The sequence below is a fragment of the Eschscholzia californica genome, unplaced genomic scaffold, assembly GCF_041429995.1.
Source record: "Eschscholzia californica isolate CP2 unplaced genomic scaffold, dmEscCali1.0.p SCAF_4, whole genome shotgun sequence".
NCBI classification, from domain to species: domain Eukaryota; kingdom Viridiplantae; phylum Streptophyta; class Magnoliopsida; order Ranunculales; family Papaveraceae; genus Eschscholzia; species Eschscholzia californica.
In genome coordinates, this window is record NW_028238461.1 from 6,084,113 (window position 1) to 6,109,919 (window position 25,807).

General features: G+C 36.4%; 3 protein-coding genes and 1 pseudogene across 8 annotated transcripts; 2 read left to right on the plus strand and 2 right to left on the minus strand.

Moving 5' to 3' along the window:
- Nucleotides 1–1,680: 1,680 nt before the first annotated feature.
- RECA1 (recA DNA recombination family protein) lies at nucleotides 1,681–9,247 on the minus strand. Its single transcript, XM_086672773.1, has 13 exons — nucleotides 8,781–9,247; nucleotides 8,082–8,173; nucleotides 7,747–7,822; nucleotides 7,126–7,188; nucleotides 6,895–7,024; nucleotides 5,679–5,764; nucleotides 5,474–5,599; nucleotides 5,173–5,277; nucleotides 4,977–5,033; nucleotides 4,034–4,096; nucleotides 3,872–3,948; nucleotides 2,841–2,913; nucleotides 1,681–2,171 (listed from the first exon to the last, which is right to left on the minus strand). Exons 1-13 carry the CDS (start codon nucleotides 8,982–8,984, stop codon nucleotides 2,064–2,066), a joined length of 1,260 nt encoding a protein of 419 aa, XP_086528899.1. The 5' UTR covers nucleotides 8,985–9,247; the 3' UTR covers nucleotides 1,681–2,063.
- Nucleotides 9,248–10,087: 840 nt separating this feature from the next.
- On the minus strand, nucleotides 10,088–17,950 carry LSD1 (LSD1 zinc finger family protein). Of its 2 annotated transcripts, none has more exons than XM_086672780.1 (8): nucleotides 17,788–17,950; nucleotides 15,408–15,759; nucleotides 13,637–13,758; nucleotides 11,867–11,980; nucleotides 11,106–11,218; nucleotides 10,655–10,729; nucleotides 10,451–10,522; nucleotides 10,088–10,332 (listed from the first exon to the last, which is right to left on the minus strand). In XM_086672780.1, exons 3-8 carry the CDS (start codon nucleotides 13,746–13,748, stop codon nucleotides 10,288–10,290), a joined length of 531 nt encoding a protein of 176 aa, XP_086528906.1. In that variant the 5' UTR covers nucleotides 13,749–13,758; nucleotides 15,408–15,759; nucleotides 17,788–17,950; the 3' UTR covers nucleotides 10,088–10,287. The 2 variants fall into 2 exon arrangements, with proteins under 2 accessions (XP_086528906.1, XP_086528907.1); XM_086672781.1 differs by lacking the exon at nucleotides 17,788–17,950 and adding an exon at nucleotides 16,191–16,215 and having other exon boundaries at nucleotides 15,408–15,749.
- On the plus strand, nucleotides 16,611–17,480 carry LOC147542013 (heterogeneous nuclear ribonucleoprotein 1-like; annotated as a pseudogene). Its single transcript, XR_015223104.1, has 2 exons — nucleotides 16,611–16,970; nucleotides 17,098–17,480. The product of XR_015223104.1 is annotated as a heterogeneous nuclear ribonucleoprotein 1-like (transcript).
- A 1,505-nt stretch (nucleotides 17,951–19,455) lies between the features above and the next one.
- LOC147542014 (Endoplasmic reticulum vesicle transporter protein) lies at nucleotides 19,456–25,512 on the plus strand. Of its 4 annotated transcripts, none has more exons than XM_086672776.1 (12): nucleotides 19,456–19,816; nucleotides 20,254–20,349; nucleotides 21,058–21,140; nucleotides 21,273–21,348; nucleotides 21,481–21,548; nucleotides 22,425–22,506; nucleotides 23,209–23,330; nucleotides 23,404–23,487; nucleotides 24,237–24,383; nucleotides 24,600–24,708; nucleotides 24,829–24,948; nucleotides 25,144–25,512. In XM_086672776.1, the coding sequence occupies exons 2-12, from the start codon at nucleotides 20,262–20,264 to the stop codon at nucleotides 25,215–25,217; spliced, it is 1,053 nt and encodes a 350-aa protein (XP_086528902.1). In that variant the 5' UTR covers nucleotides 19,456–19,816; nucleotides 20,254–20,261; the 3' UTR covers nucleotides 25,218–25,512. The 4 variants fall into 4 exon arrangements, with proteins under 4 accessions (XP_086528902.1, XP_086528903.1, XP_086528904.1 ...); XM_086672777.1 differs by having other exon boundaries at nucleotides 19,476–19,816; nucleotides 20,247–20,349; XM_086672778.1 differs by having other exon boundaries at nucleotides 19,559–19,795.
- The last annotated feature ends 295 nt before the right edge of the window (nucleotides 25,513–25,807 follow it).

The following is a 25,807-nucleotide window of genomic DNA, read 5'->3' on the forward strand; positions in this document are numbered from 1 at the left end:
GTAGTGAATTGTTCCTTTTACATCTTCTACATCAACCGATGAGAAGGAATTAGATTCCTTGAAAATTTTGTCATTCCTATCCTTCCAAAGGTTCCACACTATAGCAACCGGCACTAGATCCCATATTTCCTTCTTGGAACTCGGTTTAAAGATCCCGTCCCATTGCTCAAACATATCTGAAATGGTGTCGGGTCTGCACCATTGACTTTTAAGAGACCTCATGAAATAGTCCCATAAGTTCGATGCTATTCTACATCTTAGGAATAGATGATCCGCCGATTCCTCGGCCCCTTTGCAAAGAATACATCTATTCGCCAATTGAAACCCTCTGTGCCTTAATGAATCCATCGTGGGTATTCTACCTATAAAGGTAGCCCATATGAGGAACAGCACCCTCGGGGGTGTGTGCTTCCGGTGGAGAACTCTCACAAGGGCTTGACTCATAACCGTTGCACCAGGTGAGACCCTCTCATAACACTCTTTGACACACAGAGGTTTGTCAAACCCCTCTTTCCACACTCTTTTATCTCTCACAGAATTGATCCGAGCTTCGTTAAGAGAATCACAAAGCATAATGTACTGATCCAGTTCCCAGTCGTTGAGGTTTCTTCTCGTGCAAATGTTCCAGACCAGCCTGTCGCTATCGATCATAGAGGACACCAACGCATTTTGATCAGACGCAATATCAAAAATCAAAGGAAATCTCTCTTTTAACTTCGTTTGCCCGAGCCAAACATCATGCCAAAATAGGATGGATTCCCCATTTCCTAACTCCCATTGCGTTAGTGCTTGAAACTTTGTGGATAGACATTGTATTCCTTTCCACACTCCGCACCCATAGGATGAGTTCCTTACCCGATCTTCCCACTGCCTCGGATTATGACCGTATTTTGCAGAGATTACTTCCTTCCACAAAGCCCCATCCTCCTGATAGAATCTCCAAATCCACTTGATGAGTAGAGCTTCATTCATCGCCTTCAAATCTTTGACTCCCATTCCTCCTTTCAATTTCGGTGCTCTAACTACCTTCCACGCTGCCCAGTGCATTCTCTTTCGATCGGACTTTCCATTCCAAAGAAAATTGCACATCTTGCTATCTATAACCTTCAAAATTGTTTTCGGGATCGAGAACAAGGAAAGGAAGTACGACGGTAATGCTCTTAGATCAGACTGCAGCCATTGGATAAGTTATACCTGATCATTCTTCTAACTTTATTATAGCCAAAACAACATCAGTCTAATGCAGATCAAGTGAAGAATGAGAGTGCCGAGCCCTTTTGCTTGCCCTAGAATGGGGCCTTCAACTCTAGCTTTTGAAGATTATCATTGAAGCCGATTCCAGTGAAATGTTAGAGCAGTAAATCTAAAGAAGAACAACTACACCCGGATAACAAAAGCTTTGGGAGATTCAGGAGTTCAAAAGTTTGTTTGTACAGGTTTCCTTTTCTTAGATTGCTAGAACATACAATAGGGTGGCTGATGTATTAGCTCGAACAGCCGGATCAAATATGTTTAGGTGTACCTAGTTTTTTGAGTTCCTTCTACAGGAACAACACTTTTGTTATCCCTACTGTTTAATGCAATGAATTCTAGCTTTTCCATAAGAAAAAAAAAAATCTATTCGTGTATGTCTAAATGGCTAACAGGATTAGTTTTGGATTCATTTGAGTCCGGTAAAAATAAGGAGTAAATGATACATTAACGAAAACGCCGCCAAAACAAAGTTGTTATCTGAAGCTGATTACTTTGTTCTTCATCTTTAAGCATTGGAAGGGAAATTTACATGACAACTATAGTTTGAACAGATTACAGGCTGATGCTAGAACTCCTCTAGATGGCTCAGTTATACTGTGTGCCACCACTTCATGACTAGGTCAACCATACAACTTTGCGACGAGAAAACAATAACCAAGGAGTTCTCCACAAAGATCCGCTATGAACAGATTTTAAAATGGTTGATCAACAAAATCGCCCACTACATGAATGCTGGAATTACTTGCATTTTTCTGATAATTCGATAATGACCCCAGAAATCTTACTAATTGCATAAGGGTTTTGGTTGATCATTCCTCATCATCGATAATTTCATGTCCATCTGAAAGTACAGGAAACTGCCCTGCGCTGCCAAAACCTGCTTGTTCAGTTCCCTCGGCCATTTTGGATCGCACTACCTGTAATAGTTTGGGTCAGAAAAACAACAAGAGTACAAAATTGTAATCGACTTTTAATCTCGCTTTAAAGGATCAAACTTAAACAACAAAAAGAAGACCACCTGCAGAAATAAAATTTAAAATCACAATCTCAGGCAACATAAGCAGTAATCTAGTCTCAGCAATAGTGTCTTTGAAGTCAAAATCCAAACCGAGTAATTTGAAATCCTTGGGGACTGTGGTATCTATTCAGATTTTCGATTCCTTGAGCAATTTCTTTTGTTTTTGGCAGTTTGTCCTATTAATTTTAACGAGAATAATATGTTTCAACACGCCAAGGTTTCTAATTACCAATCACAACTAAAATTCAAGCTACTCCCACATACAGAGTTCAACCTGCCCCTATATCATTCATTTGGAATTTTACTAATCCTACCGTCCTACGATTATTTTAGTGGTCGCCAAACAGATGAATACCCGAAAACAAAGAAGAATGTTGAACATGAATCAGACTATTGAAATAACGTAACGAAGATAACTACTCCATAGTCTTGGACAGAAGGGTATGTGTGCGGCGGTGCTATAAAAATTGCATGGAGGGATTAAATTTTGTTGCCCTAAAATCTGGAGACCATTTAAACATGTTAAGATAGACATAAGTATCTCGAAATGAAAGGAATGAGTAAGGACCTTCTCTATTTCACTGCACATAAGAGGATTCTCTCTCAGATACTGTAAAGCTTTATCTCTACCTTGTCCCAGTCTGCAAGTAAACCATATTAGTCCATACCACCCGAATTGTTCAAAATGCATATCGTTGATATAATAAACATAAGTGCTATTGACTTCAGTCGATAACATAAAACAACTCACATCATACCAATGTGCATCACAAAGTTGACATTTCTTCCAAATGGAATAGTTTATGACAGATGAGAGCAAAAAGAGAAACCCGGATAACCGATACCTTCTTTAGATAAAAAGATTTAATTCCTAACTATTCTTTAATCATGTAGCAGTATATTTTTATGTCCATTGTGTAATTTCAAGCCAAGATGTTCAACAACAGGATTGTTTGTTTCTATTTCGCACATATATTTGGCAACTTCAGATTATAGTTTAATAATTCCAGAATATACCGAGGTTATGTTATATTTCACCAACTAAAGATTTAAATTCATAAGGAAGAAATGAAAGTACTAGTTGGAAATTTATTAGAAAATTGTCAGTTTTTACAAAATTTAAAAAAAAAAAAATCCACATCGAGCAATCAGATAACTACCCTAACAAAAAACATCAAACTTAACAAATGGAAATTAGGGTGAAGACCAAATTTGGCGTTGGTCTTGGTTATAAACACATGCCAATTCCTTTTTAGGCTTGCGCTCCACGTTCAATATTCTTTTACGCTCTTACAAACCTATGCAAACCAAGTCGGAAATATGTATGAATTTGTGTAAACCTTATTCGCCCATACCCATGCAAATCTCTGCAAACTCGTCCAAACCTTATTAGAGAGCTGAAGCCTAAAAGACAAATCCTTTTTGACAAAAATGTATTTGGTATAGGGAGTTTTGACAAGCTCTTCCGACAGGTTGTCCAGTTCAGTGAAGGGGGACAATGGTGAATTTAGATTAACGTCTAAAAGAAGGTGAAATTGTAAGTCATTACACTAGAGATATGTGAAATAGACATGATTGTGATTGAAGCAAAGAGCATACCTATGATCTCCGTAGCTATACCAAGAACCTTTTCTTAGTACAACATCCATCATCTCAGCACAATCTAAGACACAACCCTGCACACAAAATTGACAAGACGATGAATAAGAGTCCATTGAGTGTAAAACTAAATATAATAAATCGTTGTGGTGGCATACTAACCAGTTTACTGACTCCCTCTCCAAATATAATTTCAAATTCGGCTTGTTTGTAGGGCCTTGAGACCTAAAAGTAAACTCGTCAGCAACAAAAAAATGTACGCATTTACTTGAGGAACATACAGATAATAAAAGTAAATAAATGAATAAAAATTGTTGAGCATATCAGTCACCCTAAATACCTAATCATACGATTGTCGCTGTTTTCACTAGCATCATGATTTATTTATTTTAACTGCATCATGATTGCATTATGGCGGGAAGTAATAAATTTGGTGGTTTAGTACCTTCTTGTTTCTTTTCCAAATCAGTGACTAAAATTGATGGATGCATTTTCATTTGATAAACTACTTTAATTTCGAGAGACCCCCGGGGTGAGTTTATTTCCTTCTACTTATAATACAAGCTTACTTAGTCAAATTCAAACTTGAGTCTCGGGGTAAACACATACATATTTGTTAACATAACTTCCTGTGAGTATAAAAAAAGAGTTAATACATGGAATACGTTTTCAAAGTAATAGATCAAATTAGTTAGTTATCAAATGGCTTCGACCTGTGCCCCTCATCTGCCGAACCCCTCAGTCATGTCATGGGCGACACTTGACATTTAGTTACCAAGTGTCGTGAAAACAGAAGAACATATTAGAAAAATTAAGACCTTAAAAGCTTTCATTCGGCAACCTTCTTTTGTAAAAACTTAGATATCAAACCGCAAGATGAACCTTTATTAAAGCTTCAAAAGAAAATCGTAAATGCGAATTTCAAGAAAATATTGTATAGAGAGCAGTTGTAACTTGCAAAGTTTGATATGTTCTAAGATGTGCTGAACAGGGAGTTAGTAGTCACAAGTTACAGAGTTTTTTTTTGTATTGACAACTTACGGAGTTTAATCCATAAGGGAATGAAAATTGGCATCATTATAAACTATAAAGTGACTGCAATTACCTTGCTTTTCTGCACCCTCACTCGAGCCTTAAGCCCAATATCTTCATCTCCCTTTGCCTGAAATTTGTGGTAGCATCTATTAATATAATAAAATAAAATAATAATTAAAAGAAAATAGAACATATCACAAATGGAGAATCATATATCACATGCTTATCCACTTCTGACATTTCGAAGCAAGTTTATATGGGCTTACAGACTTTATCTTCCCCGTAGAACGTATCTCCAGGCGGACTGATGCAAAGAACTTCAAAGCAATTCCTCCACTCGTGACTTCAGGGTTCCCATAAAATACCCCAATCTTGCGAAGTTCAAAATGAAAAAAAAAATGTGGATCAAACAGGATTTAGGAGAAATGGTTGCTACTCGCATAATAAATTAAAAGCATAGAGAAGACATACAAACAAACCCCAAAAGACAGTGTTTGGCAGCGTGTTTTAGGTTGATTGAGTGACTATCCATAAGTCTACAGGATAGGCATAATGATAATCACATACCTTGTATCTTATTTGATTCAAGAAAATGAGAGTGCATCCAGCTTTGGAGGCATTGCCTGACATTTTACGTAATGCTTGGCTCATTAGGCGTGCCTGTAAACCCATTTGCTGCATTCCAATCTCCCCCTGTTTAAGAACACCGTAAGAAGAAGTTATCAGACACAAAAATTCTCTTCAACACAGGTAATGATATAGAAAGCCTTACTTCAATTTCAGCTCTTGGAGTCAGAGCTGAGACAGAATCGACACAAATTAGATCGATGGCACCAGATCTGCACATACGATCAGCAGCTGTCATAAAAGATAGTTAGTAAAACTACACAGGTCAAGCAATAATCAAACTGCAAATGCACCAAAACATTTGGGTAATTCAACGATTTACTATATCATTGGAGTAGTTAGTATGTCGTGTACGAGATCTTGCATCAAAATTTACTGTTGGTAGTGTGCCGTGTACGAGATCTTGCATCGAACATTTGGGTAATTCAAGGATTTACTATATCATTGGACTAGAGAGGACAAATGGGTGACATTTTGTTCTTTTTTGGACTTCACTTTGTCTTGGGAATGGGATGGCTTAATAGATACACCGTAATTCTGCTTTTTTTTCCATGCAGAAGCCCATTCTGCACTTGACACAAACACACACTCACACACACTTGTATGTGAGGTATTGTATATACTTTCTCTTTATCGATATTAATTCAAATTGTTCAAAAAAACGACAATGATCTATTATTCTAAATTTGAGTATCGTAATCGTCAACTTTAATTTACTGAATTGTTTTATAAAATCTGATATATCAACTAATTGTTGTTAACTAAATGATTTTTAGTTAACTAGTCTAGTTAAAATGTTGAAGATTCTAAGATACGAGCAAACCTAATTGTTTGCCTGTGAATGTGTCTATTGTAAAGTTTTTATAGTAAATATATATGATGTGTAGTAAGAGATATTCCCCTGCATCCAACTTGGATTAGCAAAGAGACATACCTACCACAAAATGAACATATTAATGTACCAGAGGGATGGGTTTTCTAAGTAAATTGATGAAGTGTTAACTAAAGTTCCTTTTCCACACTATAGCAGAAAGGAGAGGGTCACTTCCTTTTGCACAGAAAGAATGTTGACGGAAGATAAGCATGATCCCAAATTCAAAAATGAATCTAGAAGTTGAGCTTTATTTTAACTCATGAGTCAGAAGTACACTGAATTCGTCGTTAATCATAGAAAAACTAGAAGGTCTATTCTATACTTTCTATCTCAACAATAATGCAAAGAAGAAAAATTGGAATACAGCTAAGATTTATTAATTTATATACCAACCATACCATATCATATGCAATTCTTTTGTTATTTACCATCGTGAAAAGTTTATTTCTCATAAGCAAGAGTATTTAAATAAGAAAAGAACCATTACTTTCTAATGCCATCTCCCCGTGGTCAGGCTGGCATACAATTAGATTTTCTACATCCACACCCAACGCCCTTGAATAAGCAGGATCAAAAGCATGTTCTGCATCCACAAGCATCGCATTGCCTCCTAGTTTCTGCTTATTCACCAAGAAAGTACGAAGATCAATCTTTTGGGGCAGATACTTCGTTAGAATAAGCTAGAACTGAGTAGATGAGAGAATTGTAAAGTAAATACCTGTACTTCTGCAATTGCATGGAGTGCTAGAGTGGTCTTTCCACTACTCTCCGGACCATATATCTGAAATCTCAAAATAAGTGTCTTTTGTTAGCTTTTATGGTCCACAGAGTAGCTATCCGTATAAAAGAAAAATAAGTGTTCACATATGAAAGGCGAAGTAGTGAAGTGAATTTACAAAATATTAGGATTACTAAATCTAATTCTAACAGAAAATAGTACTGGCCAGTGGGCAGTGCTTAGCCAGTATTCATGGTGCAGACAAACACAAATTTTAGGAATCTAGTACTATCAAGGCAGAGTTGTTGCTGAAAGCCTGAAACAAAGACAAGAGAAGTAACAAGGTGCAATGCTTCAAGGTTTTGTCTAATACAAGGCATGTGCAGTGAGAGACACAATGTTTTGCCATTGAATATTCCTCAAATGTGGGCAGCAGGTGAATGAGTTTTCTCTCTCGTGTATTCGTGTAATTCATACTTTCATACTATACCAAATAAATACCCTATCTATCTTTACTGAACTATACTCAAAGCTTATTCTAAACAACTTTTGCCTGCATGACCTGAAATACAACGAAGTATAGCGTCAAAAGAAAAATCCTAAATTACACACAAATCTTACCTCTACAATTCTCCCTTTTGGAAGACCCCCACCAAGGGCAAAGTCTAATGTCAAGCAGCCACTTGGGAAAGTTTCACTGCAAAGTAGACAAGATTTTGTGAATTAAAATTATAGCTTCTTGGGAAATTCATGATGGGTTTCCATATGCCGTAGTGTCATTTTTGCCGGGGTGTGAGCCGTAGTAATTGGTAAGGCACCAAAGTAGAAAATTAGATCCAGCATATGTATCTTAATATTGTTCACAAAGTATGGATGCCTTCCTCCAAAAGCATATAATTCTAAGAAAGATGATGAGCTGACTGGAAAACTATTATACTAAGGAGAAAAAAACATACACTAGAGCTCCACCTGCACTGCCTAATCGTGTAACACTTCCTTTACCAAACGAGTTATTTATGTCATTCATCGCAGCTTCCAAAGCTTTTTGCTGGAAAAGAGAAAGGGAAAGAATAACATTACTTGACATTGAGAATCTAAGATAATGACATAAGGATATCTATGGTTGCTAGAACATTTTGAACTTATTGAATTAGATAAAGTTATCAAGGACACAAGGCAGAATCTAATTTAGCCATTTTAAGATATGATAGCGAGTGATAGTTCATATAGGTAGTGACTCATAATACTTAGCATCTTCCTAAAGACTCAAAGATAGGAAAAGTTTCAGCCTTTTAATCTGATTTCTCATGGGCAACAAAACTTGACTAGTTCCGATTTTTTTTTCTCGGGGTGACTCCTGATAAGCAAATACGGCTGAACTCAAAACTAGATTTAATCAAGCAAAACCCAAGTAAGGGAACTTCACATTTTGCAACTAATTTTTACCTAATTTTCATTTGGGTCATTTGGAAGAAAATCTTAGCTACCATTTCTCACACAAAAGAAACCACTTCAAATTTCTAACACAAATTGTCTAAGCAACAAACAAACAGACAAACAAACAGTTTGAAGGTTTAACTTGTTATAAGCAAAGATGGGTAGGGCAAAAAATATGAAATTTATGCATAAGAAATGGGATGTGTTAAAGAGTTTACCCGGTCGATGAAACGTTGGTCGATATCACCGGAAAAAGAACCATTACTTTTGAATTCGAACTCACAACGTGCTTTCTTGTGCTTCCCAGAGACCTTTGATGAGACCCTAAGACGTGAAACAGGAAATTGTAGAGGAGAGAGAAACACTGGATGAGCAGCTAGTGAATGGAATAAGTGGGGTTTTAGATGAGAAACTGATTCCATGTTTTAGATAGAGAGAGAGAGAGAACTGAAACTAATGATTTTTGTACTTGGGTTTGATAGGTGATTTCAGTCAAAGGAGCTATAGAGAGAGAAAGAGAGGAGGGACCGAGGAAGAAGAAAACCAGGGGAAGGACCGAAGGAGGCGGGAAGAAGAAAAGTAACTTTTAGAGAAGTGAAACGGGAAGGAGTACACCACCCTGGTTAGACACCCTCCTAAGTCCATGAGGTCCGGAGATTGAATATCTGTGAAGTAGTTTGCCATCAAGATTTATCCTATATAATTTAGACTATAAATAATGTAATAATTTGTCGCGGTTATCTTATTACATCTTCATGATGTATTAATGCCTTGTAACGACTAACGTAGATCGTAGTCGAAATCTCGGAAAAAAAAATTATAGGCAAAAGGTGATTCTGTCAAATTTTTCGGGTCAACAAACTTTCGTCTTCTTTCTCAACTCCCCTCATCCACGACCACCAATTCGGGGCACCACAACTTCAGGTTACCACCATCATTTCTCTCTCCTACTTCGACTCTTTCTTTCCTACATTATCTCTCTCTCTCTCCTTCCTCTACAGTTAGAGAGCGAGGGAGGAAGAGGATAGAATAGAAGAAGAAAGGGAGGAGATGAATGGTGGTCGGTGGTGGTTGGAAGAAGAAAAAAACATATCAAGAAAAAATATATTAGAAGGTTGCTTGAAATATCAATTTCTCAACAAATTTTGCCATAAACAAGAAATGGTGGTGGGTTTTGGAAGAAACAAAAAAAGATGGCGAAACTTTTTCGCCCAAAAAGTTGCATCAAAACCTTGTCACACTTGACGCTTGCTCGGAGACTACATGGTACTACAGTCTATTACTTGCATAAATGCATAGTCCCTATAAGTTTGATATCTTTTCATTGAAGCTCCTGGTAGCATATAAAGATTAAACTAAATTATACAACCATCAGAATAGGCTGCCTTTGTGGTAGTAGTCTGATCTGATCCCACTAGTTTTTTTTAGTTGGATGTAAAATACTTGATAAAACATCAGTTCCTTTACATTGGTAAATCAATAACATTGAATACTGTATTTTCTCACTCTAAAAAGAAAATAAGGATAAGCCACAACAACACTCTATATACCATTCCACCCCAAAGAAAGAAAAAAAAAAGTCCCAAATTATATTTCTTTTAACATTAACACTCCATTCTGGAATTCAATTTTTAACAGATGATATAGAATATCAATCTTCAACTCAGTACAACTTTTTTACCAACATGATTTGGATAATCAAACTGTACTGTGGACGCTTTTTTTTCATCGTTTCTTCTCTGAGGTGACTCCAACCACAACATTGCTCACCTAAACAACCCGGAATTGAATTAGAAGTTTTGCTTTTAAAGAACAGGAAGGATGCAACAAATATGAATCTTAATTATAGAACTGTTAACAGTGTTAAGTAACCACACGAAAGTATTACCAGTTTGCCGCTCTCGTCCACTGACATGGGATTCTCGACAACAACAGTTTGGTTATGAGTTTGTTGCAAAGGCTGTAGAACAAAAATGTGACTGTGCGTGAGAGAGAGAGAGAGAGAGAAGATAAAATGGCCTCTATTTCCTAGGGACCCCAAAAAATCTCCATGAAAATTAATAAAATACATGAAGAAGTTTTTAGTACTTACTGTCGATGTAGAAGGCATAGAAGTTTGGGGTGTGGCAGACCAATTGGGCCTACTCCCTGGAGTTGGCACGCTCATCTGCAAAAATATTTTCACACAAGTCAAATGTCAATATTTTTTTGGATTGGGCTCCCTGCGTAAACCTGTGCAGATATGTGCCACAATGTGGGAATTTGTAAACCCGTACAAACCTGAAGGAGTTGAAGCGTAAAAGAAGTTCGATAAATCCTTTTGTCATATAAAATTTGGGCTATGGAGTTTTGGCCAATTTCTCTTACGTCAATATAGAGAATAATCTAATGGTCATCAACATCTAGGTCATGCAACTCAAGCAAGGTCCCAACCATATCACTTCTGTGTGTGTGTGTGTATAGAGAGAGAGAGAGAGGGAGAGAGAGAGAGGTATTGTACAACATCAGATTACTAAAATACCATCTTATGAATCTATACATACCCCCGTATTAGTAACATAATGACACACTGCACATTTGACTGATGGTGCTCCATATGGATACATAAGAGTTGTGTGGCACTGGCCGCAGTTCACATGGGCGACTTGATTAGGTGCTGTACATGTATAATCAGAAAATAAAGAACGTTTAGCCCAAAAATGTCAATTGAAGGAAACAAGAACATCAAAGGAACAAAATTCAAAAGGATGGCGAGGTGTTATACTACATCTTACGTCATAAAATTTGGCGATTTTATATACATTTTAAATAACAAACGAGAGGTTCATAGGCCCCTTCTACCCATATATCCTTCACAAAATTGCCCCGTAGGAGGGCACCAAAAGTATTATAGTGGAGGACCTTTAGAATTCCCCATAACAAAATAATCATTTGAATCGGCAAACAAATTATCTACTAGTATACTATAAAGTACAGGTATTTGAAATTTTGAATAACCAAATTTCACTATGACCATTCAAAATAAGAAAACACCAGGCCGGGCATGCCGCATGCATCCATGCTCACAATACATAATATAACGCCTTCTAGACGAGCTTTTGCCACATAAGTTTATATAAATTTGTAGCGTAGGCAGATAGGAGCATTCCTTCCCAACTGGCAGATTATTTTGTGACAAACTTCGAATACTACAAGATGTTACAGACTCCAATACTTCATATAAAATGCTAATATAAGATACAAGGAAAAATATAAGTGAAGTACTTTAATTTCAAATATTTGCATAATTCCACCGAAAACAAACCTGGTCTTGCAAGGTTAATGGTGTGGCAGCAGGAGCATCTCACACTTGATGCCCCGCGTGTATACATTAGCAATGTCCTGCATCCTCCACACACAAGCTGCGACATATCCATTCCTGCATTGGTTATTGAAGCGCAACTCATTAACTGAACTTCACAAGATAAGAAAAACTCCAAATGAGCAAAAGGAAAAGAAAAGGGGAAGTTCTATAATATCATCGTAGTGCAATTCGTCTCAGTGAATTTTAAAAAGAGATTTATCATCTCTACAGGAGTAGCTCTAGAGTTATTCATCTCACTGGAGAAACATTATGGAAGTAAGATTCTCGTAGGTATTGTTGATGTACATTTTATTCTAGTGTCTGATTTGTAATAACTGAATTTCAATCTCTATCACGTCTTATTTGATATGCAAGATACATTTCACAATTCACACTTAAACTTAGATTAACTTTATTAGTCATACACTTAAAATGGTTGAGCTAACATAATCATAGTTTACAAGGAGCACTATCTCTGACTTTATCACTTGACTTGCTATCTTGTTCTAAACGGACCATCAAACCCATGGATGTGGACAGAAACAGAAAAGAAGACAAAACATCTTTTTCTTGTCAAGTATAGTTATGTAGACTATGCTTTGTGTGTGGGAGGGGAGCGTCTTATGTTACTTTGTTAGTACTTATGTGGTATTTAAGATGATATAGGCATGTTTAGAGAACTTAGAATGTGGGGGTTGTCCACATTATTTACCCAGGGACTGCAAAAAAGAAAATTGGGCAGCAAGTTTTTCTTCTACAGATACTACCTCAAGCTCCAAGAATGGGCAGATTACAATAGAAAATATGAGATCCTTTGAAGAAGAAAAACATCAATATCGAAACAAAGATCGATTCCAAAGTAAGTGTACCAAAAGTCAGTCAGTCAGACAGGTGTAGAATCGTTCCCTTCCCTTAGCAGACATGTGATACACACTACCTTATGCAACTACTAACTTTTGATTCTATTGCATAACCTCAGGTTATCAAATAGTATATGCAGTAAGCACTAAAGTGACAACCAAATTGATCTTGAAGCCTTGAAATAGTCATTCTATAATTGGAAATTTGGAATTCATCAAGTAATGGGTATCCCTTTGAAGACATTGTTCCTAGCTAAAAGTTGGTAGAAATCAACCATATGAAGACATCTTTTGTTAAATGTGCTTCTTTGATACCCAATAAATGTAATCCATGTATTACAGGTGATGCAAGAGGACGACACAGCATGTTTTGGACCTTTTGACAAGGGTTGGAGCAAAAGACATTTTATCTGAACCACTTAAAATTTTCTTGAGAAGATAAACTAGATAGCTATAATTCATTTTAGAAATCTTGTTCTTATCATATGCCACCACCCTGGGAACTGGTTTGATGGACTTCTGGCCACTAAAATTTGACACTCTGCAGATAGTCATTTAAATATTTGACTCAGTCGTCACATGAAACCATTCTAGATCCAGGATCTACACTTAGTCGAATAAAAATCAATGGCGCAAGGTTCAAATATTGATTATGATTGTCGTAACTTCTCTCAATAATGAAGTATCTATAACCAATGCATGAAAAAACTGATCGAAGGATAAACATTATAACATAAAATATTTTTTAACTCTACTATAGTTACCCTCCATATTCACAGTTTTAAGAACCTTTTATATTAGCTTTACCTCAACACAGACCAAGGTAAATAACGAATATAACGAGAGAGAGAAAACAGGTCAATAAAGGTACCAGGAGGAGGAACGGACGTAATTGTATTGCATACTGCACAGCAAACATTTGCAGCTCCTCTGGGATAGAGAAGAACGCTCCTACACCCACTGCAAACAATCTGGTTCTGCATTGCTGAAAGTCTGCGACATCAAAATGTTAATCAGTCATACTACAATAAGGGACAAAGAACTGATGTGGACATTATACGAGATCAAGTTGCTGATTAAACTTGGAAAGATATTCTATTTTGGTTATAAATTGATCGGAGATATGCGTGTTATGTGCATTGATACAGTCCTCAGATCAGGAAATAGCTTCTACAGACCTGACATAATGATCTTTTTTTCTGTAAAGAATTTAGATGAATATATAAGAGAAAAAGAAATAGTACAAAGATAAGGAAACTGATTCCCAAGAAAAGGAAACCACAAACCCAAGGTTGTAGGATCCCTCCAACCTTGACCCAGAAAAACAGTACTACATACTATCCAACCTAACCTCCCATTTAACTGTAAACATGTACTAGTGCAGATTTTTTTGGCCCATTCCTGCCCTATTATCCAATGAAAAATCGTTGCTTTCATCGCTTCAATAATGGCCTATGTTTTGGCCCATTCCTGCCCTATTATCCAAACTTTCAATGTGATTTTGCAGTGAATGGCAAGTCATCTACTGTCTCCCTATCTCCCTTTCTCCTTAAACAAATAACATATCTTTGCGCGGCATGACCCCTTTTCTTGAGCTCATCTACTGTAGGAAGCGTAAAATGCAAGCTGCCTGCTTCCAAGACAGTAAAGCTGATCCTAGCAGGGTTAGATTTTCTCCATTTATCTTATGTAGTAAGTCCCTCCGCTGCATTTTTCTTACTAATTATCTTCATCGGTTCATCCCAGTTAAACCCACCTTAAGGAGAAGGTCTAGGAGAGTAGCTAGTTAGTCCATTTTGCGGTCATTGATGTTGCGTTTAAAGTTCAGATTGCAAGCTCCTCCGACACTATTTCTTGTATAAAGTTCAGAAACCGACCCTTTCTGATTAAGTGAGGTCTCATAAATCATCGGAAAGGCAGTCTTCAGCCTAATACTCTGAACCCAAACACAGTCCAAGACGAAGTCCCAGAACTGTGATGTCTTATACAGATGCCTACCCAAACTGCAGTCTCGTGGGCTTCCTTCAGCTTTGATGATTCCCAACCTTCCCAAGCCTCCCCGTATTTTTCGTTTATCAATATTCTTGGCTTAGTGATTATGTACAAATTAGACTAGTAAGTAGAGTGATGTGACCTTTATTGCCTAAAAGACGCCTCATGAGTGACAACAACTAAGGGAAACCTAGACGAACCCCGATATTAGATAGAATATCTCGGTTTTCCTAATGTTCCAATATGTTTGGTGTGCCATGTGCTTCAATTGCAAATTACCCAATATCTAAAATTCTAAATACATCGACATTCTCGTATCATCCATTCTATTGATGGTTTTAGGTTTACAAGGACTAGCCTACAAATTTTAAGAAAAACTCCAAGTATAAACTAGGGCATAATTAAGGTACTGGTATCAATTTCAATTTCCACTTTCGATGTATTCCCAGGTTGATTTCCAATTAAACAACAAAAATAGCTAGATTCAGTAATTGATCGATTCCGTTAACATAACACATTAAGATACCAAAATACAAAATTGAATTCAAATCGTAAGAAAAAATTATTCAATCAAACTGTTCAACTGATTATAAGATAGATCTCAAATAAAACTCGTAATAACAAGAAAATTGAACAAATATTTGAATTACCTTAGGACTGATAAGAACTGATATGAAAACGGAAAGCCACGACCGGGACTCCCGATCGAAGCCCTAGCAAATTATTTGAATGAGGTGTTGGGATTTTGATTAGAGATTGCGTTCAAGCAAGTCCCTTCGAGTTTTCTGGTAGATTTTTGGGAGACAATTGAAACCCTAGATATGCGCGTTTGCAGTTGAGTAATATAACCACCGATGAATTTGTCAAAATAAAAAAAAAGAATGAAAGTGGAAGTTTTCCGTTCCACGAAATTTCTACATACGTATTCTCTATTTCTCTTCCTCGAAGCATATCCAATACAAAACTCTAAAAAACTCAAATAGTCCTGAGAACTTAGAGCATCTCCAATGCAAAACTTAAAAAAATCTCTATTCATCCTATGTGTCAAGTTCCAATTGAGATTCTCACTCCTACGTGGCGTCAATAGAGATCCTCAATTTTTTTGTGTCTCCAATGCAAAACTCGAAACTTATCTTATTTACTTATGTGTAATAGTTATTTTTATAAATAAATCATTAGTTATTTTAGAAAATATAGAAGACTCAATTTCTATTGGTTGAAAATCAAATATTGATGAAGTGGACAATTAGAGATATCTCAAGAGGACACTCTGTTTCTAGAGTGCCCTCTTGAGATATCTCTATTCCACCCTCGACACGTCATCTTAGAGATCCAAATAGAGTGTTGCATTGGAGATGGTTTTTAAGAAAAAAACTCTAATAATCCTAAGTGGCACTCAAAATTTCTAAGATTGAGTGTTGCATTGGAGATGCTCTTAAATGACGTACGTTTCATTTTGGCCGCGGCTTTGGGGAATAAAGAAAATTCTCCGGGGAATAAAGACTATTCTTAAAACTAGTCAAATAAGATTGACTTTTTATGTTTCTTTTTATTGCTAAGGGGCTTCTAATTTTAGAAGATGCTATAAAAAAGGCTCCTCCATCTCATCACCTCTCTCTGCCACTTCATCTTCTCGACACCTCATCATCTTCTCCGGCGAAAGTCGTCGGCCGGCCAATTATCCGACCGGAGACCTTCAAACATAAATTTTTTTTTTTTTCTCTCTCCTCTCTCTCTCTCTAAATTTTTTTTTTCTTTTCTCTCTCTCTAGAACAGATCTAGAGAGAGAGACGAACATACAACAAAGGGTTTGAAAGGTTTTGTTTATTTTTCTCTCTTTTATTGGTTATTGACTTTTACTATCTGGGGGTTTTCAACCAACCCTAATTTCATAACATATTAGGGTTTTAAGGGTTATAGATTTTAGGGTTTCGTTTGTTTATTTTTTCTATTTTCCTTTCTTTGATTTGAGAGTAGTGTTCAATTCATTCATGGATTCTGACCAAGGAAAGATCTTTGTTGGAGGAATTTCATGGGAAACAAATGAAGATACTTTGAAAGAACATTTCTCCAAGTTTGGGGAAGTTGTTCAAACTGTGATAATGAGAGACAAAATTACAGGAAATGCAAGAGGATTTGGGTTTGTTCTGTTTCCAGATCCAGCCATAGCTGATAAATCTTTTGAAGAAAAGCATGTTATACTAGGAAGAACGGTTAGTTAGTCTTAAACTAATCTATTAATTCTTCAATTCATTCAAAAATATGAACTTTAATCTCTTTTGTTTGTATTTTGTTTTGATTATTGTTTATGGGTTTTGTTTGATGTTCATACATTGATAGGTAGAAGTGAAAAAAGCAATACCAAGAGATGAACACCATAACCCTCACCGACAACAAAATAAAGGAAATCATAATACTAATAGTACTAATGGTGGTGGTAATTATAGTCAGTTTGGACTAAGAAGATTTTTGTAGGAGGTTTATCTGCTAGCTTAACTGATGAAGAATTTAAGGCATACTTTGAGAAGTTTGGTAGGATTACTGATGTTGTTGTTATGTATGATAGTGCTACACATAGACCTACGGGTTTTGGATTTATCACTTTTGATTCGGAGGAATCTGTGGAGAATGTGATGAAGAATAACTTCCATGAGTTGAATGATAAGGTTGTGGAAGTCAAGAGAGTTGTCCCTAAAGATGGAAATGGTGGTGGTAACCATTGAAGGTCTGTCTCTCTCTAGATCTGTTCTAGAGAGAGAGAGAAAAGAAAAAAGAAAATTTAGAGAGAGAGGGGGGAGGGAGAAAACTTTAATTTTTTTTTAATGTTTGAAGGTCGCCGGCCGGAAAATTGGCCGGCCGGCGACTTTCGCCGGAGAAGATGAAGTGGCAGAGAGAACAGATGAGATGGAGGAGAATTTTCAAAAAAAATGTATTCCCCATAAAAATTTATTCCCCGGAGAATTTTCAAAAAAATCTGGATTCCCTCGAGAATTTATTCCCCGGAGAATTTTCTTTATTCCCCAAAGTCGCGGCCTTCATTTTCTAGATAAATTGTTTGGTTAAGCTCAAACTTCTACGTTAATATGACAATCGAATAATCTAGAAAAGTATGGGTTATAAAGAACAACATCTCTATTATTAAATTCGTGACATCTGACTCGGCGGGGCATCCAACTCATGGACTTCAGTCTGTGAGCACACGACCATAATTACATCGACAGTATATGGGATATCCATCTTCACCTAAAGTTGTTTTATCGACAAATTTATGTGGGTAACCTTTTGAGCATTTCTCGTTAATCATACATGGTGAGGTACGTGCATGGACCGTGAACAATTTTTTTTTTTTTTTTTTTTGTTGAACTAGTGAACAATTCTTAATAGTCTCAAAAAGTAATGGATCCCCATTATCTGATGGAAATTTTGCGCAAATAATTTGAACTACCTGAGCAGCTATGTGAATCTTATCGAACTGTTGAAGAAATACAAGGGTGTGCATATGAGGTAAGCCACGTTTTTGAAACTCTATTGTGTAAACATATGCTACAGTTGTACCGAAAAGACAATCCTTATTGATAATTTGCATTAACTTTCTACGTCTCGATTTGAAAATCCGTGCAACCAAACACATATTAATGTAGGGGTGTACTCGAGCTGGACTGATGCGAGTAGTAAGATGTTCAAGCTCAGTTAGTATCTTTGACTGTTTGCTTAAGCTCGAGCTCGAACACGGTCAAAAAACTGTCCACTTTCTCGAACTCAACTCGTATATGTTTAGAGAGTTAGAACTCACATCGTTTTAAGCTCGTTTATGAAAATACTTCGAATTAAAACGATTAAACTCTATATGCTTCATCAATTGTTAAGAAAATTATTAATCACTATTCTTGATGATTCATATTCTAATAATCTTTTGTTGGTTTGTATTTTATGTACAAGTTTAAATACAAATACATAACTATGCGTAACACTATTACGGATAGTATCTTAAACGAGTTGTTCACGAGTTGTTCACGATACATTAAAGAATGATCAAACTCGACTCGTTTATATAAACGAGCATGATTTTAGGCTCGTGTTAAGCTCGTATTCGTTAATCTTCGAGTCGAGCACGAGCAATGATCGAGTCGAGCTCGAACAACTCATTATATGCTCGACTCAAGTACAATCCTAGTGCCTCGGATACTCATGCCGACCTCTCAACGTTCTTTTTGGTTAGAGATGGGCTTAGACGACGTAGTTTTGTTGGGTCCACCTTCTCAATAACTCTATCGTAGGTTTATTTGTTGGACACATGAGCATCGACGCATTCAATCTATTAACTTCTTGATTGGTTGAAGTTAACTAACATTTGACTCTGTATAACATATATCCGAAAATATTTTTGATCCATATTTTGTCAGCAGGCATGTGGGAAATACCACGTCAATTCATCCAACTCAGAACCACGTTTGGCACATGACATATTACCAAAAATAACAATATTGAAAAGTAATTCATCGCAATTGCAATATCCTACTATATTGTTCGGTTTGGTGAATTGAATGGTATAGACTGATTTTGTTTGTAGGCTACTTGACTGGTGATATTAACGGAAAGAAAGGCACAAACCTACCCACCTCCTTGGTTTCGAATTTTCTTCTTTAAAAAAAATCTAATTTTATCGGTAATGTGATTCTTGATGCAGTCTTGTATACCAAACACGGATATCCAGTTGTGAGCTCATTTAATTTTTTTCATGCCAAACATGCTCATTTTAATCCCATGAATCATGAGGAGAAAGAAAGACAGCTGAAAAACTGTAGAGAAATTGACATTGACTTTTGTATGGTCAAACGCTGACTACGGGTAAATCTCAAACTTCCGACACTATTATATCTACTCGCGGTCGCGGCGTTTATAATTTTCTATTTTTCGTCGGAAATATCGGTTCGCGAACTACTCGCAACCCCCGCAAACCTGCTCGATTTCAGAATTTAGGAACTTCGAAAGTTCCATTCTCTTTCTCTCTCTAGATCGGTTCAAGATTCTACAGGCGGTCAGTTTCTTGCCTTTTCCGGTGAGAATTATCATTCACGATTCTACTTTTTCTTCAAATCGGCCTTAGATCATATGGTGTTTATTGTTCTAGGGTTTTGCTTTATATGTGCACCACGATTTCTTAAGTTTGAGAAAAAAGAGAATTTGGGGCAAATTTCTTGATCTAGAACTAAGTATATTATGCTTATTGGATCTTGTATCTGTTTGTTGACATAATCTGAAAATTGTTTGTGGTCTTGCTAGCTAATTCTACGCCTTCATTATTCACTAGTCATTTTAATTTAATTTTGCAATTATTTCATCATTTATCTTATTGTTGAGGTTTTCTTCGAATCCAACTTCCAGAAATCATTTTGTGATATCCGAAAAGCATATCATGTTGGATCTATTTAGAGATTTTGTAATTATTTTGATTAGTAGTTTTAATTGAATTGTTGAATTGTTGTAAGGAATCAGTATAGGAGATGGGTGTGAAACAAGCAATAAAGAGTCTTGATGCCTTTCCTCGTGCAGAAGAGCACTTGTTGCAGAAGACTCAGTCTGGAGCAGTTGGTATGAACTCTTAGATTTTGTTAATTCCTTTTAGGTTGTTTCTCTTAAAAAGATAGCCTGCCCCACTCCTTGTACTGTTGATGGAAATCATGGAATTAGGATAGATATTGCGAGTTGCAACGGAATCCCATGATTCAACTTGTGATATAAATGACTAAATTGATTCTTTAGTGACTGGATTCCGATCATATTATTTAATTGGAAGTTGCACGACTTTTAACATCAGTGTTGATGGTTATAGCTAGATACTTTTTCATGAGAGGTAATTTGTCTCCAAGCCTTTGACAAGGCACTACTTCGTCACATGGACATCTCTCGTTTACCATCCACTATGTTCCTTTCCTACAATCTTAGAAACGTAGATGGCTAGTTTTTAAATTAATTTAGCAGAGTAGGATGTGATTTAACGGGATGGAATACTCTGATCATTTGATATGTAAATATATGGTCATAAATTAGAACAATAGAATGCACCTGATACCTATGTGAAGAAATAAGCAATTATGCGTGGTGGGTGCAGCTGATACTTATGTGATTGATACAGAAATGACTTTTGTGCTATTAAGGAGGAGTTTTAGTGCATGGTCTGCGTATTCCTTTTCTGTTTTCTCCCTTTTTTCTCATCCCTTTGGAATTTCAAAATTTTAAGTACTGAAGATAATTGATTTTCCTTTTCATTCTGCTTATCCACTCTTTATTTGTTTGTAGTCTCCACCATTGGTCTGTTCATAATGGCTACGTTGTTTTTGCACGAGCTGAAATATTATCTTACAACATATACTGTTCATCAGGTTAGTATTAAGTACCTGAGTTGAAATAACATCTCCATATTTTTCTGGTATTTGTTTTTGTTCTTTGTATGTTATTTATGCTAAAATGCGATTAATAGGGCTCTCTTGCCTTATCTAACATGTTCGGGACAGATGTCTGTAGATCTTAAACGTGGAGAAACTCTTCCAATTCATATAAATATGACCTTTCCTGCATTGCCATGTGATGGTTAGTGATGCTTCTTTTGCCTTCAATCCATGATATATCTTTCTTACTAATCGACTCCATCCTTGTAGTTCTCTTTGGAAATTGGGGATAAATTATGAGAGTTCATGTGTTCTTTTTCTTTTGTTTTTCCAGTTCTAAGTGTGGACGCAATCGATATGTCGGGCAAACATGAGGTGGACCTGGATACAAACATGTGGAAAGTAAGAAGCTGTGTTTGTAGTTTTCATGTAGCTTTCTATTAATTTCTGACTTGTTACTCCTTAATATGAAACCAGAACAAATGTGTTAACCTTCTTAGGTGTTATCTTTTAGAGAATGCGCAAAATCGGTATCCTAGTAATAGACTTCACTGTGGCGTAATTTGTAAATGATGCATTAAAACGGTATTTTGACCATCTGGAAAAAGGGAAACCATTGTTGATGAAAAAGAGTGCAGCTTAGGAGATAATTTAAGATCAAATCTTTACGTTTGGTTCTCAGGCACTTGATGCATGGGAATATGAGATTTCTTTTTCCTGGTTTTCTGATGAGGGGATTTTGTTTTCTTCTTGATGTCATTGGGTACTTCGGGTTAATCCAGTCTTGTTGTGACCTTGGATCTATCTTTTTGTATTTGTGTCTGAAAATTGATTCAGAAGGCATCCCTCAAGAACATGGTGAATATTTAGTATCATTTGATCATAAATCCAGTTCGAACACCCCCATTTGCCTTGAAACTTATTGTTTGTTATAAAACGCTGATTCTCCTGGAGACACTAGAGACTGAATTCTATCCTTATGAAATACTAGCTCATGAATTACAGCATCGTGACACACAAATACCCACAAAAATTAGAACGTCGACTCCCTGAGAACCATATGCCCACATAAAAAGGTAATTTTTAGAGATACACCACCAAACATACTACAAAGTGTGCACTCTTTGCTGTTCTTTTTTTTACTTTTCATATAATTTTTTGGTAAAGAACATGTATTTTCTTGCTCCACTGATTTTTGTTTGGTCCATGTGTCTTGTTTCCGTATTAATGGATTTTTATATCTTTCTCATTGCTAACCAATTGCAAGCTTTACTACAGCTTCGTTTGAGCAGAGATGGACATATAATTGGCACTGAATATTTATCTGATCTTGTTGAGAAGGGACACACTCATAAAGACGGTACTTTCTCCACTTCCCCTAGGTCTTCCGTTTAAATCAGAGAAGTTTTTTTTTTTTTTTTTGTGTAGGTAGTATTTGTAAGAAAAGGAGTTGCTTTCATGAAAGTATGGTTTGTTGCAGAGATAATAGTTTGATCTATGTTATATAAATGCTGGTATGGTTGTTGGTACTAGACACTGTTAGCATGTAAACTCTATGAGTAAGAAAAAATCAGAACTTGATCCAACCGTTTATCTAAATTGTCTTGCCTTAGATTAGTTTTATTACATTACACTTTTGCATCATGTGGAATAGCTTCCAAGATGTATGCCTTGTCTCACATACTGTATCTGGTAATATTTCCTGTAGTGATTGGTAATGTCCACCAAGTGTTTCCGAGGTACCACATGCGTATCCGAGTACCCAACACAACGACAAATAATATGTAAATGGAGTACCCATGTTACATGGATTTTGGTAGCTTAAGTTTGGGGTCATATATTATGGTGAATTATCTTCACGAAAATCATCCCATATATTGTCAGATTGTTGGTTGGTATCAACAGTAATATGAACCTCCTTGTTTGAGGTTAGAAGATCATTCTTACCCGCAATGTTAGTGTAATTAGACTGCGGATAGTAGCGTTTCAAAGCTTCCATGAACCTTAGTTGCACAATAATCTGGGAGTAATTATTATTGATCTATTTTTTATGTTCGACCAGGTGACAGTAAGGATCATGATGGTGATTCCTCCCACGCACATCATGCACATGGAATGGATCAAGATGCTGAGAAACTTATCAAGAATGTGAAACAAGCATTAGCGAATGGAGAGGGATGTCGGGTATGTCACTGATTTTGGGATCTTTTTTTATCTTGCAAGTACTTTGGACCAATTGACTTAACGTGTTCTCCAGGTTTTTGGAGCTCTAGATGTGCAAAGGGTTGCTGGGAATTTTCATATTTCAGTTCATGGGTTAAACATTTTCGTTGCACAACAGGTCAGATCTCACAGAAATTGCTTTGATTAGTCTAAGGAAATATGTTTGGACTGTTTAATTTACGTATCTGTTTCTTGATCCATTGGATAAGGATCCTTCTTTACTATGAAAAGTCTTGTTTGGTGTTGCAATTTTTGAACAAGTTTGCTGTTGTTCATAAACTTTCAAAAGCATTGCTTGTGCTGCTGCCTGGAATCTGCTTTGAGGACCAATTGCTAACGAGAAATGCACTATTTTATTTTTCTTGTTAACGAAAAAAGTTGTAGTTTGTATACTTTCGTCCATTAAATAAATAACCCCAATCTCAGCCTTAGATTAAGTTCCAAAACTACCAGCATAACATAAAAAAGTTATTAAGTAGAAATAGAGCAAGGATGTGACATTGGGCATATTTTAGTGCTGGTGAATCATGTGCTTATGCCAGTGTTAAGGTACTGGCTATTTCGTGGTTGCACTGCTGGTGGTCAGGTGGCCGTGAGTGATGATAGTGGTTATGTTGGTGGCATGGTGATTGGTGAGCGGAGGTGATTCCCAAGTAGCGGAGCGTCTAGGTCTGTGCATTAGGTATTAATGACATCGTAGTCTGTCGTATTCTGGAGTGTATTCACATTGTGGACGAATATTTAAATCCTTTAAGGATGATAGTAATATAAGACATCCCATTAATTTCATGTTAAACAAATCTCGTTTATCATATTTATGTCTAATCTTGACTCTTAACACATGCTGATTCTTATCCTTTTCTTCAGATATTTGGGGGATCTACTCATGTGAATGTTAGCCATATGATTCATGATTTGTCGTTCGGGCCCAAGTACCCAGGAATTCATAATCCACTTGATGATACTGTGAGGATTTTGCATGATGCAAGTGGAACATTCAAGTATTATATAAAGGTGTGAATCTGGTTCTCCCATAGTTTTCATGTGACGAAACTATAGTTTATCAGCTTCTGGTCCCTTCGTCTTTTCTCTTATCCTAATTTGGATGCCCGTTTCGTCGTATCATCTGGCTACAGCATGCGTTGCTCTCATTCAACCAAAACTATTTGAGGCTTCAGCATATGTTCATCCTATTTGATGTGTTCGTTCTAACTTCTAATGGTATTGTAGGTTGTTCCAACCGAATTCAGATATCTCTCGAAAGAAGTTCTACCAACTAATCAATTCTCTGTAACTGAGTATTTTGTTGCCCTAAATGAGTACGATAGGAACTGGCCAGGTTAGTCAGCGTGATTTATATCCTCCAAAGCTTAATTTTCATCTCCCGGCTGATTTGTTTCATTGCTCTGATATAACAATTAACTAACAATCGTCGTTTCCCGTTTGTTCTTTGGTGCAGCTGTTTATTTTCTGTATGATCTTTCACCAATCACTGTGACAATCAAAGAAGAACGCCGTAGTTTTCTACACTTCATTACTCGGCTATGTGCTGTTCTTGGTGGTACATTTGCTGTAACAGGTTTGCATTTCCCATCTCTTCAGAAATGGATTTTCTTATGACATATACAATGAGTCCATTACTTTGTCCCTGTAAGACTGTCATTAGAGTACAAATTTTGCCTGTTTCTAGTTTCTAAAAACCAGCTTGCTACAAAATTAAACCCGAAGTGTCATTTAACAATTCTTGTTCTTTTGACGTAAAAAAATTAATCAGGAATGCTCGATCGGTGGATGTATAGACTTCTAGAGGGGTTGACAAAGACAACAAGTAGAACCATTGTCCGATGATTACCAGGTGGGTCTGATCTACAAAAAGAGAGCTGATCGATGAATTGATCATTGCTTTGGAAGGACACCCAGGAAGCTAATCCACTTTGAATGTTCTCTCAGCCAATCATCGTCATCATATATATAACTAATTTAGAATGGGGGAATTGACTGTAGTTTATTTATTGAGAAACAACCCTGATTTCATGTTTCAAGTTTTACTCTGTTGTTTACATACCTTTTTTTTCCTTTCATAAAGGTAAAGGGTTATCTTATGCTATGCTTTTGAGAAATATAATCTACATATTGCTTTCCAGAAGCAGGTCTGTGTTTGTTTTTCTCGTGCTCCAAAATTAAAAGGAATACTAAAATGAATCCGAAACGAAAGCATTCTCAGATCCATAAGTCCCAATATTAACCCAATTCACCAAACAAATCACTTTATGCATGGTACGGTTAAGTTACTGCATATGCAACTTGATTTGTATCGCGAAAAAAAACAAACATGTTTCTACACATACCTACACCCTCACTAAACAATTAATACATTTGTGATGTCCTCTTGTATTTACATGAGTAAAAACATGGACTCCGAAAATAGGTTTTATTAT